The 17,278-nt window shown below is 35.9% G+C and overlaps 1 protein-coding gene across 1 annotated transcript in view; it reads right to left on the bottom strand.

The window, feature by feature from the left end:
* Positions 1–5,487: 5,487 nt before the first annotated feature.
* The window catches only part of LOC138307944 (uro-adherence factor A-like), a 37,648-nt gene continuing 25,857 nt past the window's right edge, over positions 5,488–17,278 (bottom strand). The window contains exon 13 of the mRNA XM_069248882.1: positions 5,488–12,909. Coding sequence (XP_069104983.1) covers positions 12,739–12,909 — 171 coding nt within the window. The 3' untranslated portion in view covers positions 5,488–12,738. The remainder of the gene's footprint in view (positions 12,910–17,278) is intronic.

Genomic DNA, 17,278 nt, shown 5'->3' on the forward strand with positions numbered 1-17,278 from the left:
GACAAACAAATCATCTGTTGCCCCAACCCAAGTCAACAACTGTATGTTGTTGCCTTACCAGTCAACAGCCGAAACTCTTTCCCCGATGTGTTGCGTTTCCAATGGCTAAGGATTTTTAGCATGTGCAGATCGACATATGACGTATACATGTACGTATAAGTAGGGTAGCGATATTTGGAATGGACCTCGAAAATTAAAATAGAATTATATCGTTTAGCTCCTACGGGCATTCGGAACAGTCACTCAAAGTTGGAGGGAGTTCCCGCAAAGGAGTAGTATTATATCGATTCTTTATTGATGAAGTTATGCTTAGTGTAATATTCACGGTAAGCTAATATTGTTTTCAATAGCAATTTGATCCCAGAATGTATCAGAAAATCAAATAATGTGAAACCTTACAAATCCAGCTTTCCAAAGGCATTGAGTATCCATAATATCGTAATCAAAGATGATTTTCCACATCTAGTGTATGTTAAAAGGACGACAAGCTATTTTGTGGGCTTTTATACCTAGTGTATGTTATAAGGACGACAAGCCATTTTGTGCGCTTTTATACCTAGTGTATGTTATAAGGACGACAAGCCATTTTGTGCGCTTTTATACCTAGTGTATGTTATAAGGACGACAAGCCATTTTGTGGGCTTTTATACCAAGTGAATGTTAAGGACGACAAGCTATTTTGTGGGCTTTTATACCTAGTGTATGTTATAAGGACGACAAGCCATTTTGTGCGCTTTTATACCTAGTGTATGTTATAAGGACGACAAGCCATTTTGTGCGCTTTTATACCAAGTGAATGTTAAGGACGACAAGCTATTTTGTGCGCTTTTATACCTAGTGTATGTTATAAGGACGACAAGCCATTTTGTGGCGCTTTTATACCTAGTGTATGTTATAAGGACGACAAGCCATTTTGTGCGCTTTTATACCTAGTGAATGTTAAGGACGACAAGCTATTTTGTGGGCTTTTATACCTAGTGTATGTTATAAGGACGACAAGCCATTTTGTGCGCTTTTATACCTAGTGTATGTTATAAGGACGACAAGCCATTTTGTGGGCTTTTATACCTAGTGTATGTTATAAGGACGACAAGCCATTTTGTGGCTTTTATACCTAGTGTATGTTATAAGGACGACAAGCATTTTGTGGCTTTTTACCTAGTGTATGTTATAAGGACGACAAGCATTTGTGGCTTTTATACCTAGTGTATGTTATAAGGACGACAAGCCATTTTGTGCGCTTTTATACCTAGTGTATGTTATAAGGACGACAAGCCATTTTGTGCGCTTTTATACCTAGTGTATGTTATAAGGACGACAAGCCATTTGTGGCTTTTATACCTAGTGTATGTTATAAGGACGACAAGCCATTTTGTGGCTTTTATACCTAGTGTATGTATAAGGACGACAAGCATTTTGTGGGCTTTTATACCTAGTGTATGTTATAAGGACGACAAGCCATTTTGTGGCTTTTATACCTAGTTATGTTATAAGGACGACAAGCCATTTTGTGGGCTTTTATACCTAGTGTATGTTATAAGGACGACAAGCCATTTTGTGCGCTTTTTATACCTAGTGTATGTTATAAGGACGACAAGCCATTTTGTGCGCTTTTATACCTAGTGTATGTTATAAGGACGACAAGCCATTTTGTGCGCTTTTATACCTAGTGTATGTTATAAGGACGACAAGCCATTTTGTGCGCTTTTATACCTAGTGTATGTTATAAGGACGACAAGCCATTTTGTGCGCTTTTATACCTAGTGTATGTTATAAGGACGACAAGCCATTTTGTGCGCTTTTATACCTAGTGTATGTTATAAGGACGACAAGCCATTTTGTGCGCTTTTATACCAAGTGAATGTTAAGGACGACAAGCCATTTTGTGGGCTTTTATACCATACCAGTGTATGTTAAAAGGACGACAAAGCCATTTTGTGCGCTTTTATACCTAGTGTATGTTATAAGGACGACAAGCCATTTTGTGCGCTTTTATACCTAGTGTATGTTATAAGGACGACAAGCCATTTTGTGCTTTTATACCTAGTGTATGTTATAAGGACGACAAGCCATTTTGTGCGCTTTTATACCTAGTGTATGTTATAAGGACGACAAGCCATTTTGTGCGCTTTTATACCTAGTGTATGTTATAAGGACGACAAGCCATTTTGTGCGCTTTTATACCTAGTGTATGTTATAAGGACGACAAGCCAATCCGGAAAAATAATAATCTGAGGAACAAATTCACTCTGGATATATGAACTATTTAATAATTATATCAATAATTGTTTTAAGTTTTAAGACAATTGAGATAAAACAGTGTCAGTAAATTTTCGCCCAGAATATGGTCCTGCCACTATCATATACTCTTTGTTTTGACACAGCATTTAACTACAATTTTTGACCATGTTTAGAAATATTACATTTCTGAAGATTGCCAGAAATTACTGCGAAATATTGCGATTGAGCACAACTGTCGATGCGGAAGTTTACGATGGTTTTCTACATTATCTTCCCGTCGTTTTCCAACATGGATCGGGATATTCAATCAAAGAACCAAGTATCCTGTTCGTTAAGTACTACTACTAATATGAATTTAAGGCAAAGCCCTAGAAGAGCGCAGAGAAATTGTAAATAAAGCTAAGATTAATAAACTTGTAGTCCGATCATTGTACATTCAGCAGGTAAAGATGTTCATGAATTACACTTTACCTTAGTACATCTACTGCATGCACAGATTTTGTTACAGTTTTGTGACAAAAATTGAATTCTCAATAGCTATTTTCTACATCTCAGCATTGTTAGACCTACATAAATATAAATGGTTATCCAGTGTCGGAAATGTTTCATTTACTGACGTTGTGTATACTGGCAATGCATTATAAAGGTATATATGCCATAAATATTATAGGCAAGACTTTTGAATTTTTTTTCTTCAATAACGTGTTGAACAAGAGGCCCAGAGGGCCTGTATCGCTCACCTGGTTTGTAATGCCAAGTAATGTTCTGAATACAGGTTCATTGTTTCTTTTCTGAAGGAATTTTAATATCAACCTCTAAATCCCCTATTGGGCCCCACCCCTCCCGCCCCCAGGGGGTCAGAGCCAAAATTTATACAAGTTCTGTTCCCCTTCTTCCAAGGATGTTTATGGCCAAATTTGGTCACAATCCAAACAAAACTCTAGGACAAGAAGTGATTTATAGGATTTACCTCTATTTCCCCTATTGGGCCCCACCCGTCCTGCCCTCGGGGGCCAGAGTCAAAATTTATACGAGTTCTGTTCCCCTTCCCCCAAGGATGTCTGTGGCCAAATTTGGTTACATTCCATTCAGAACTCTATGACTAGTAGCGATTTAAAGGATTTACCTCTATTACCCCTATTGGGCCCCGCCCCTCCTGCCCCCGGGGGACCAGAGCCAAAATTTATACAAGTTCTGTTCCCCTTCCCCAAAGGATGTTTGTGGCCAAATTTGGTTACATTCCATTCAGAACTCTATGACAAGTAGTGATTTAAAGGATTTACCTCTATTTCCCCTATTGGGCCCCGCCCCTCCTGCCCCTGGGGGATCAGAGCCAAAATTTATACAAGTTCTGTTCCCCTTCCCCCAAGGATTTTGTGGCCAAATTTGGTTACAATTCATGTAGAGCTCTAGGACAAGTAGAGATTTAAAGGATTAACCTCTATTTCCCCTATTGGGCCCCGCCCCTCCTGCCCCCAGGGGGTCAGAGCCAAAATTTATACAAGTTCTGTTCCCCTTCCCCCAAGGATGTTTGTGGCCAAATTTGGTTACATTCCATTCAGAACTCTATGACTAGTAGCGATTTAAAGGATTTACCTCTATTACCCCTATTGGGCCCCGCCCCTCCTGCCCCTGGGGGACCAGAGCCAAAATTTATACAAGTTCTGTTCCCCCTCCCCCAAGGATGTTTGTGGTCAAATTTGGTTACAATCCATGCAGAACTCTAGGACAAGTAGCGATTTATAGGATTTACCTCTATTTCCCCTATTGGGCCCCGCCCCTCCTGCCCCCGGGGGGACAGAGCCAAAATTTATACAAGTTCTGTTTCCCCTCCCCCAAGGATGTTTGTGGCCAAATTTGGTTACAATCCATGCAGAACTCTATGACTAGTAGCGATTTAAAGGAAATGTTGACGGACGGACGGAAGGACGACTGACGCCGCGCCATGACATAAGCTCACCGGCCCTTCGGGCCAGGTAAGCTAAAAATCAATAAATTTCATGATTTAAGTTATATTAACAATTTGTAAAGTTGATACAACACAAACAATCGCTCCTTGTGATATGGTTATTTGCACCAGAACAAATACCACACAAACAAGCGCTCCTTGTGATATGGTTATTTGCACCAGAACAATATATAGAGATTGGAAACTCCTTCTTTGTCAATGTTGACAGGCAGAGGGACCTCCGGTTTGTAGGCATTTTGCCTTGGCTAACTACTTTTAAGCATATTCTTTTAAACAAGTTATTTTTGCACCAACACAAAAGTTAAACATTATATCATGGTGTGATATGATCAGTTTTCCCGATTGATGATATTTTACCTGATTTTTCGAAAATCAGGCATTCAAAACTGGAAGTGTGTTTTGTTTTATTAATAAATAAGTTAAAATATTATTTTTTCTATCCAAAATCGTACTCAAACTATCTGAAAAGTTTGTAGAACGATTGTTTATGCTATCGAAAGCATAACGCGACAATTGAATAATGACTTTACAGAATGGTTAATGCCAAGGTACTAGTAAGGCTAGGCAGGTGCGTAGGAAGCCATTATTCAATAGTCGCGTTATGCTTTCGATAGCATAAACAATCGTTCTACAAACTTTTCAGATACCCCATTTCCGCAGACTGAAATGTTTTTTTCACATTTTATGTACTTCGTTTTAGAATTTTTTCCGCTGCGCGGCGTATTTCTTAAAACATTCACATAATGTTAAAATCTTTAACAGTAAAAAATTCACTACACATTAACTAGACTAAGAATGTCTACCAAGGGATTCTACAAAAATGTATCTTAAAAGATTCATTTGTTTATATGTCTTAGCAAGACAATTAATTCATTATTATTTTGTAACGTTACAAAACAATGTGCCGATGGTGTGGAGCTGGTATGTTCAGATCGAGCTGGGTTGCATAATGAAATGACGACATTCACAATTATCATTTCTAAATTCAAGTTACTTTTAAATAAAAAATATCATATTATGAACGCTTTAAAATAATTAAAATACATCGTAAAACTCATCTCGGCCATTCTAAATTGTACTATTTTTACCCGGGGAACATTTGCCCTCCCCCCCCTTCCCCCCAATTATGTTTCATCTTCCTACGCCACTGCTAGGAGTAATTCAAAGAAAAAATACATAGATTGTTTGATGACGGACATCCAGGTACTCTTGGCAGAAGCTGGAGGCCAGATGGCGAGTTAAGACACCATAAAACATAAACAACAAATAGGTACATATACATGTATGTGTATTCTATTGTTTTCTTTTATATCTTATGCATCACAAAAATATAAATAAACCAAATGGTCATATAATGAATAATCAAAACTGACATTTTACCGATTCTAAAAATGATTTTTAACAAGGGCTGAATGGCTCCGAATCGCTCACATGCTATCTGGAAATCACATAGCAGATTCAATAGGAATTTTGGTTAATGATATGGAGTCGTTTAAAGATTTCATCCTAGATTGAAGGTCAAGGTAATTCATTTGAACAAAACTTCGTAGCCTTTCATCCCAGCATCCAAATTTCAGGGCTCTAGGTCTAGGTCCCCTACTTCTGGAGAAAAATCTATTTAAAGAAGTTGTTTAAAGGGAAAAGTTGACACCGAACAGACGGTCGGATAACGAACGAACACCGAACGCTGCACCAAAGCAGAAGCTTGCGAGTTGAAAATAACAGGGAAGTGAAATCCATAACGGAACATTATATTGGTTTTAACACACTAAATCAAGAATAAGAAATGGTGAGCAGAATTATGGCTTATCAGTGAGTGTCTCGGCTCCAAGATTTTGACACACTTTGTTACAATTTCAGAATGAACTAGTCTAGTGTTTGATTTAGAAGGGTCCATGTGTGCTCAGGGGGGGGGAATGTGTTAAACGTTTATATAACTTTGATGTAGTTATCTAGTGTATGATCCAAGTTTCCTCTCATCCTACACCAGTCTTGGACATAGTAACATGAATTGTAGATATCTGCATATTTATTGCTGTTATTGAAACAGAGTTTATATGTTATAAAATCATATTGGAGACGCACCGTAAATTGCACTACGCTAAGCTACACTTACAGAGTTAGCTCCCTTGTAGTTGGGTATTGATTGCTATGTCATTATTCATGTATTTTTCTCCAAAAAGTATGACATAATGCTCGCAAACACATGACGTCACAATCAATACCTACCCGCAAGGGCAGATTACTACAACTTCAAATACAGAATTGGTCATGTAAATACGTGCCAGGTTTGATGGAGGAGGAAACCAGAGTACTTGGAGAAAAAACCGCAGACAAGCGGTCAGTAACCTAGCAACTGCCTCAATTTGGATTTGGCTCACGACCCAGAGATTGAGGGCATGTGATATTATGTCAGGACATTTTCACCACTCGGCCACCACTTATACATTATCACATAAGTGTACGTATTACATAGCACAATCAATTGTTGGTCTCCCACCGTGACGTTATAACAAATATCTTGGTAATAGACCTCTGATGTAAATACCTTTTAAAACATATTGGTTCGTGTCATCACATATACTGTAAACTACCAGGTACATTGTACTTCATTTCCACTCATACAATATTTCGAGTAATCTTTATTTTCAACATATATTGCAAATCCATAAATTTGCTATCAATGAATCTTTCTAATTTTATAATATATAAAAGTCATGCATTCGTATAATTAAAAATCCATTTTTTTTTTTTTACAATTACGGTAACCGCAAAATACTTGAATTTGCACTCCAGCTCAGCTTTACGAAATCACACGAAATTTTGTATCTCGTGAAAAATAAAGTGGCTACAGTATTTGAAGGTTTTTTTTTATAAACTCTTTTAATGTACTTTTTATTAAGTCAAAAAATGGTCATCATTCAGTATCAATGATATATTCTATTAATAAAGTTTTCACAACCACAATTTATCAATCTAATTCTGCATTTCAAAAAAACAAAACTACAAACACACACCTAACTCATAATACAGCTGTAATTGGAAATTCAAAATGATATAGCAATAGGCCAAGTAATTTCACCTTTCATTTAAAAGAACAATTTCTTTTCTTAATATTAAAGATGCTCCACTGCCGACAGTGCATATTAAATGATACTTATCATTTGAACTATAATTGGTGTTTAATCTTTCATATATCTGTCTAATTTAAAACATATGAAATAATTTATTTTGCTATCGGTGCATGCGCAATCGGTACTTCATTCCATATACCGGGGTAGGACATAGTGTTTTCGGGATGCAATTTAATATTTCTAATATTTTTAACTTGAAGTAGAATAAGAAGCTCAAACTTTTCAATGGTGGTAATGGTTTGAAGTAAGTAACTTTGGTAACTTTACTAAAGACACTAATTTGCTTGCTCCTATTTTTGATAGAGAAAAAATATCATTCATCAGCGGTGGAGCATCTTTAAGACTTGATTAACTATTCATAGTCCTGATTCACAACAACTTTTATAAGTTCCATGAAAGTGCGTGATTTATATACCAGTTTATATACTGTAGACTTACTAATATTCGCAGGGGTTTTAATTTTGCTAAATTTGCTAGTTCATCCGAAATCTCGAAATTTATTACCTCGTGAAATTGATCAAAATCATTGATTCATATATTAGAGCCTGTCATAAGAATGGGAATTTTCAAAGACTTGAAAGATAATTAGCGAAAATAAACCTATGTGAATAGGTTCAAAACAGTGAAGCGCGAAATTTCACACCTGTGAAATCATGTAACTAATTACAGTAGCTTATCAATGTGCCAAATTATCCCACTTATCATACTTGGCTAAATATGACTACTTCATATATCTAAGAACAACTCATTCATTGCACAAAACTAACAAAACAGAAATAAAAACACAAAGAAACGCACAAAAATCAACTTTAAATCAACTTATAATGGTCCCTTGTTAAAACCACTATTTTTATCAAAATAAGCCTTATGCTGAAATAAGATGACTAGTTGTACATTGTATCACCATCTTGATTGATAACAACATTAGTGACATTATTAGATTTAATTTCTATTTAAAATCAATAGTGCTTTATCAATTCGTAAACAACAGAAAATAATTACAAGAGTTATACTCCTGATTCGCGTTCATGATTCGATAGACAATTTACAACAATTTGTTAGTGATTTTAAAGAAAAAAAATCAACAAATCACTAATAAATTTTTCAAATCTTTTAACTAAGGTTTTTCGACACAATATGTAGCTATCATACTTTTTTTTAATAAAATCATATATATATTTCAAAAGTATAAAATTGTCCTAGTATTCTTTATATCTTACTAATATCTAATGCTGAATAATTGAAAAAACTAATGCTGGAATAGTAAAGTATCATTCAAAACATGATATTTCTTCAAGAAAAATATCAATTTTGTCTGTAAAAAAAACATTTAATATTTGATGTTTTAAATGCCACTTCAAACCATAAACACAACCACAGTTAACAATTCTGACAATCGCAAACAAACTCAATCACTATAGACAAACTAAACTTTTATGCATTGTGAATATTTCGACTTAAAATAAAGCTCCAAAGACTGACAATTCACGATTCTTGTTTTAATGCGTAACATTATAGTGTTTGTAAAATAACTGAAGATACTATATTCGACACAGAAAGTGCTTCCCTCCCTATTAGCCCCCTCCCATGCTTTCTTTTCAGATCACAATTTCATTTACCTCAAATTATCAAGTCTCTTGATATGAAAACTGTGTAGGTTTCTTTTCGATTTTATTTACGGAATGATTATAACATACTTTGTGTCATCATTTAATGGAAATTCTAGGCTAAATTTGGTTCTATAAGCATCGCATTATTACTTTCAAATTGTGCAAAATTGGATCGAATACGGTATTTGCTAGAATTGTGACGATGAATGTCACTTCTGACAACCATAATCGATGTTGAATTGATTTTAACCAGAATATGTAAATGGAAAATCGTTCATAATGGTAGGAACAAACATCCCCTCAAAAGTATAGAGGAACTAAATAAGTTTTTGGCAAAATATAACATATTAAAATACTTTTTGTAGTATGCAGTCCTTTTTCTATCACCATATTTGACATGCTAAGCACCCAGAGTATTAAAAAATGAAAAAATGAAAAGGTGCTTCATATGGCAAATTTAATGCAAACCTATATTGTTTCATGTAGTTTTGGTCTTATTTTATTCCCAGGCAATTGAAATTGAGGCCTCAAAAAGGATGAGGGCCCTTATAGGGTCATAGGTACCTATTGGGACACATTCACTGTGATAGTATGGATCAGATTATAGTTATGTCTTCAGGGCTTCAAAGGTATGTAAACTAACAAATAGGTTATGTAATAGAAACTGGTAATTATTATAATATCAACCAAATAAATGGGTTTTTTTCCATACAGGTAAATACTACATAAAAATGATCTGAAGTTAGAAAGAGATGGAGCCAAATTACATTTAGTGTTTAGTGTTAATTTATACAGCGTTTACATTTTGAAGATGCTCTACCGCTAATGATTTTGTATTTTTCTTCAGTTACAAAAGTAACTTTATACCAATGCCACCATTGAAAAGTTTAAGCTTTTTAATTTACATAATTGAAAGATAACAAAAGATCCCAGAGGGATCTTGGCGCCCACCAAAGAATGATCTATGTCTGACAATGGAAAGAGGGATCTTTTCCCTGCTTTTCAAACTTTTTCAAACACACTACTAAGAAATAGTGGTAATAAACTACAACAATGAAATCTAAGATGGCAGCCGGTTGGCCATCTTGTTTACCCATCAGTCCCGAAAGGTATTATGGATCAGTCCTAAAAGGTACTATGCACAACTAGGGTACAAGTGGAAACTATGCATGGAATTTGAGAAAGATCCCTTCTGTACTCTCTGAGAAATAGCGATTAACAAACTTTAACTATCAAAATCCAAGATGGCCGTCGGTCGGTCATCTTGTATACCGATCGGTCCAAAAATACAATATGCACAACTAGGGTCCTAGGGGAACCTGTATATGAAATTTGAGAAAGATCCCTTTAGCACTTTTTGAGAAATAGTGGTAACAAACATTAACTATCAAAATCCAAGATGGCCACCTGTCGGCCATCTTGTTGACCGATAAGTCCAAAAATGCAATATGCACAACTAGGGTCCTAGGGGAACCTACATATAAAATTTGAAAAAGATCCCTTCAGTACTTTTTGAGAAATAGCGGTAACAAACTTTAACTATCAAAATCCAAGATGGCCGCCTGTCGGCCATCTTGTTCACCGATCGGTCCCAAAATGCAATATGCACAACTAGGGTCCTAGGGGAACCTACATATGAAATGTGAGAAAGATCCCTTCTGTACTTTCTGAGAAATAGCGGTAACAAGAATTGTTAACGGACGGACGGAAGGACGGACGGACCACGGACGAAAGGCGATTTGAATAGCCCACCATCATCAGATGGTGGGCTAAAAATATCAAAAATAAATTATTGCATCCTGAAAAAATTCCGTGGCACTATGCCCTATATAAAATGAATACCTGATTGTGCATGTACCTAAAGCAAAACAAATGTTATATGTATTTTTGTGTTAATTAGACCAATATAAACACAATTATACATCTGTTGTTGTTCAGATGGGTATTGTTTATGCTGTCTGTGGAGGAGCATCTTCAACATTAAACTTCTGAATAGAAATACGTGTACAATAGTTACTATCATAATTATAATCCACAACTTTAAATTACCATGTTTAAATGAATTATAATTTATTTTATTGAAAAGTTTGGTTGGAATAAACAAAATACTTCAAATTAAACAAGGTCTTTTAATTAGTGAGTTTTACTGTCGACGCAATAATAGTGTGAACGGTTTCGGTTGATCACTACATCAGCATGTTGACGCTATTGCCTGGCACGCTGTCGCTACACTCTCGATAACTTGGTCACAGTGTTGGTTATGTTATCTCGACGGTGCCGGCAAATGGCGCTGTTACTTCATACACACGTGTGTAAGCCTACACAGGTATTTCACTATAGCTTGAAATAAGCAGTAACGGTATGTTGTGTATGAAATTACACTTAATGAGATTTCATCTTTAGTGAGTTAGTTAATTAATATATTTAATATGTTTTAATTACACCGAATATAATGGAATGACAACCACCATTACATAGTTTGAATATTCTTGTAGGACACATGCATCCAAAGTTGCTGGATGTTGGAGAGACAAATGAAGCTCACAGATTTACTGTTTTTGTAATTAAAAGACCCTTCAACAAAAGAATACTGTTGGACTGAAAGAATACATACAGTTTAAGACAATAGACAAAATGTCAGTTATACTAAAAACATCTAGCTGCGATATTGTAGCTCAAAAGACAATGGTGTTGTCTTTAGAGCTACAATTGGTGCCTATTACTGCTAATGGAGCAAAGTAATGATTATGTAAACCATTATATAACATTTCTTTGCATTTTGTAGTACCTGTTTGATATTGCTTACCTACTAGGCAATAAAACTGAACTGCATAAAATACCAAATTTTCATGGAGGCATTAGATTTTTTACATAACACATATGAAGGGCTTTCTGAAGGGAATTTATACGGCAAGTCCACAAATTGTGAATTTCACGTCTTGTAAGCGGTACGGTAAATATTAAGAAAGGTAGTTATGTTTGTTTTGGACAAAAATATTATGTAAATGAATGTATACGCATTAAATGATTTGAAACCTATAAAAAAGTATAGAAAACTGTGTCCGAGTGATTTTCAGAGGCAGTGCTCCACTACGACACATAGGGACCAAATCGTACCCGGCCGAAAGGTATAGTAGGCCAGGTTTGTATATTCGTTCTAACATGTAGCATACATGCAAAAAAATGGGGTAAATAATTTTCAGCAATCTTTTACAAAGAAATTGCATTCATATTGACATTAGGTATACATTATATTCAGTATACACATTTTTCAATAGTTTGTCTTATATAGTTTGTGTGAAACATACTAGGTATATTAATTTGGTAATATTGTTTACATATTTTACTGAAACAGATTTTAGCTAATATGTAAATTTTTAAGCAATGCTGGTATTGAAAATATATGATGAATCAGTCTTTACCTACAGAGCATAACAAGCATCGTGAACTATATGTAACTTTGACCCCAAATGAATATTTTTTAAGATTTAAAAAAGATAAATCTAAATCCTATCAAAATAGCTAAAAGAATCTTTCTAAACCTTTTTGCTAGAATTTTCAAAAGTTTTCAAAAAAGAGGAATAATTTTACACACGTGTATTAATGTCTATTGACATAGGGTTTTGATAGTGATTTCTCATTGCAACATAACATTGTGGAATTTATCACAGTTTAGCATAAAACATTTACTAAAATGAAAGTCTACTTATCACTACAATCTCCAGGGCATAATTTGGCATAACACATGTTCATAAACATTAAATTATAATCATACACTGAACGCTCAGTGAATATCTCGGAACGCATCGTCGGAGAGAAGTAACTGGAATAAGTTTGGTTTGTCCACGTCTGCTTCGTCCATCTCTCTCACTGTTACACAGTAGCAGCGTAAGGCCTGCATCAACTGCCCCACATTCCAGCCACGCTTCCGTATTGAGTCTATCACTTCTTGTAACTGAAAATAGAGACGTCAGAGATGGTGAATATTTTAAATAGAAGATATCTTTTCTATTACCATGTTCTGTCTTTGGATATAACAGAGTTACCTCCCCTGCGGATAGGTATCCATTGTGACATCGTTATTTTGTAAGTGAAATTTGTATTGTTTTCTCTGAAAGGTGTGACCTTGTGCTCGCAAACACATGACCTCACAATCAATACCTACCCACATGGACAGTAATATGACGTCACAATCTATACCTACCCACATGGACAGTAATATGACATCACAATCTATACCTACCCACATGGACAGTAATATGACATCACAATCAATACCTACCCACATGGACAGTAATATGACATCACAATCAATACCTACCCACATGGACAGTAATATGACATCACAATCTATACCTACCCACATGGACAGTAATATGACATCACAATCTATACCTACCCACATGGACAGTAATATGACATCACAATACCTACCCACATGGACAGTAATATGACATCACAATCTATACCTACCCACATGGACAGTAATATGACATCACAATACCTACCCACATGGACAGTAATATGACATCATAATCTATAATTACCCACATGGACAGTAATATGACGTCACAATCTATACCTACCCACATGGGCAGTAATATGACATCACAATACCTACCCACATGGACAGTAATATGACATCACAATCTATACCTACCCACATGGACAGTAATATGACATCACATTCTATACCTACCCACATGGACAGTAATATGACATCACAATCTATACCTACCCACATGGACAGTAATATGACATCACAATCTATACCTACCCACATGGACAGTAATATGACATCACAATCTATACCTACCCACATTAACAGTAATATGACATCACAATCTATACCTACCCACATGGACAGTAATATGACATCACAATCTATACCTACCCACATGGACAGTAATATGACATCACAATCTATACCTACCCACATGGACAGTAATATGACATCACAATCTATACCTACCCACATGGACAGTAATATGACATCACAATCTATACCTACCCACATGGACAGTAATATGACGTCACAATCCATACCTACCCACATGGACAGTAATATGACGTCACAATTTATACCTACCCACATGGACAGTAATATGACGTCACAATCTATACCTACCCACATGGACAGTAATATGACATCACAATCTATACCTACCCACATGGACAGTAATATGACATCACAATCTATACCTACCCACATGGACAGTAATATGACATCACAATCAATACCTACCCACATGGACAGTAATATGACATCACAATCACCATATACCTACCCACATGGACAGTAATATATGACATCACAATCACAATCAATACCTACCCACATGGACAGTAATATGATGTCACAATCAATATCTACCCACATGGACAGTAATATGACATCACAATCTATACCTACCCACATGGACAGTAATATGACATCACAAATCAATATACTACCCACATGGATAGTAATATGACGTCACAATCTATACCTACCCACATGGGCAGTAATATGACATCACAATACTACCCACATGGCAGTATATGACATCACACATGACAGTAATATGACATCACAATCTATACCTACCCACATGGACAGTAATATGACATCACAATCTATACCTACCCACATGGACAGTAATATGACATCACAATCTATACCTACCCACATGGACAGTAATATGACATCACAATCTATACCTACCCACATGGACAGTAATATGACATCACAATCTATACCTACCCACATGGACAGTAATATGACATCACAATACCTACCCACATGGACAGTAATATGACATCACAATCTATACCTACCCACATGACAGTAATATGACATCACAATCTATACCTACCCACATGGACAGTAATATGACGTCACAATTTATACCTACCCACATGGACAGTAATATGACATCACAATCTATACCTACCCACATGGACAGTAATATGACATCACAATCTATACCTACCCACATGGACAGTAATATGACATCACAATCTATACCTACCCACATGGACAGTAATATGACGTCACAATTTATACCTACCGACATGGACAGTAATATGACGTCACAATCCATACCTACCCACATGGACAGTAATATGACGTCACAATTTATACCTACCCACATGGACAGTAATATGACGTCACAATCTATACCTACCCACATGGACAGTAATATGACATCACAATCTATACCTACCCACATGGACAGTAATATGACATCACAATCAATACCTACCCACATGGACAGTAATATGATGTCACAATCAATACCTACCCACATGGACAGTAATATGACATCACAATCTATACCTACCCACATGGACAGTAATATGACATCACAATCAATAACTACCCACATGGATAGTAATATGACATCACAATCTATACCTACCCACATGGACAGTAATATGACATCACAATACCTACCCACATGGACAGTAATATGACATCACAATCTATACCTACCCACATTAACAGTAATATGACATCACAATCTATACCTACCCACATGGACAGTAATATGACATCACAATCTATACCTACCCACATGGACAGTAATATGACATCACAATCTATACCTACCCACATGGACAGTAATATGACATCACAATACCTACCCACATGGACAGTAATATGACATCACAATCTATACCTACCCACATTAACAGTAATATGACATCACAATCTATACCTACCCACATGGACAGTAATATGACGTCACAATTTATACCTACCCACATGGACAGTAATATGACATCACAATCTATACCTACCCACATGGACAGTAATATGACATCACAACTGATCACAATCTACCCTACCACATGGACAGTAATATGACATCACAATCTATACCTACCCACATGGACAGTAATATGACGTACACAATTTATACCTACCGACATGGACAGTAATATGACGTCACAATCCATACCTACCCACATGGACAGTAATATGACGTCACAATTTATACCTACCCACATGGACAGTAATATGACGTCACAATCTATACCTACCCACATGGACAGTAATATGACATCCACAATCTCCAATCTATACCTACCCACATGGACAGTAATATGACATCACAATCAATACCTACCCACATGGACAGTAATATGACATCACAATCTATACCTACCCACATGGACAGTAATATGACATCACAATCAATACCTACCCACATGGACAGTAATATGATGTCACAATCAATACCTACCCACATGGACAGTAATATGACATCACAATCTATACCTACCCACATGGACAGTAATATGACATCACAATCAATAACTACCCACATGGATAGTAATATGACATTACAATACCTACCCACATGGACAGTAATATGACATCACAATCTATACCTACCCACATGGACAGTAATATGACATCACAATCTATACCTACCCACATGAACAGTAATATGCAAATACATTACAATGATTTTTTTAATGGGGATAACTTTTTAGTGATTTCTCAGAAAATTGCTATAATCGCAAAAAAAATTGTGATTCATGAAATATATACAGAAAAACATTTTAAACACATTTCTACAACAATAGGCAGTGTTATTCAACTCTCACAGTATTAAATTAACAGTGCAGCTGTTGATTAACAATTTGTTTATACCACACATGGTTCTTCGCATTCTGATTGACTGACACAGTGAACTTTGACTGAACTACTTATATCTCAGTGTCACGTTGTCAAAAATCAAATGACATCATTCTATGTTGTGATCGCCGCTTGATGTCCAAAACTGCTGTTGGAAAGCGTATGCGTCATGGTTGTTGTGTCAAAATACGTGAGATTTTCATACATGTTAAATTGACCATAAGTACTAATAATATTGACAGACAAGAATTTCACTAATGAGTCTGGTAGATTTAACGTGTATGAAACGAACTTGGTGATCTAGATGGTAACGGCTTGATGATTATCTGGCGGGAAATAGACGATGCTGTGTCGTGCGAATGCTTTTACATGTATCCATGTAGTCCAACACTTAATTTTATTTTCTGGAAGCAACTACCAGTTTGATGATTTGAACTCAATAAGACGTTAAATGAGCATTGTTTAACCCTAAAGATGTTCCGAACGAGAAGAATTTGATATCGACGGACTTTTGAAAACTAATTAGTGTCTTTTTGCTGATGAAAATATTTCTACACCTTATTGGCATATTTCAATAAACACACGTTACCGTCTCCCCGCTGTATTTCTATCGGCTAAAAAAAATATGATTGTGGTAAAAACAGGTCACACTACTCGTGGTTGTTGAATACAAAAGACACTTGCTAAAGCTTGTGTC

The sequence above is a fragment of the Argopecten irradians genome, chromosome 14 (genome assembly GCF_041381155.1).
Source record: "Argopecten irradians isolate NY chromosome 14, Ai_NY, whole genome shotgun sequence".
Lineage (NCBI taxonomy): Eukaryota > Metazoa > Mollusca > Bivalvia > Pectinida > Pectinidae > Argopecten > Argopecten irradians.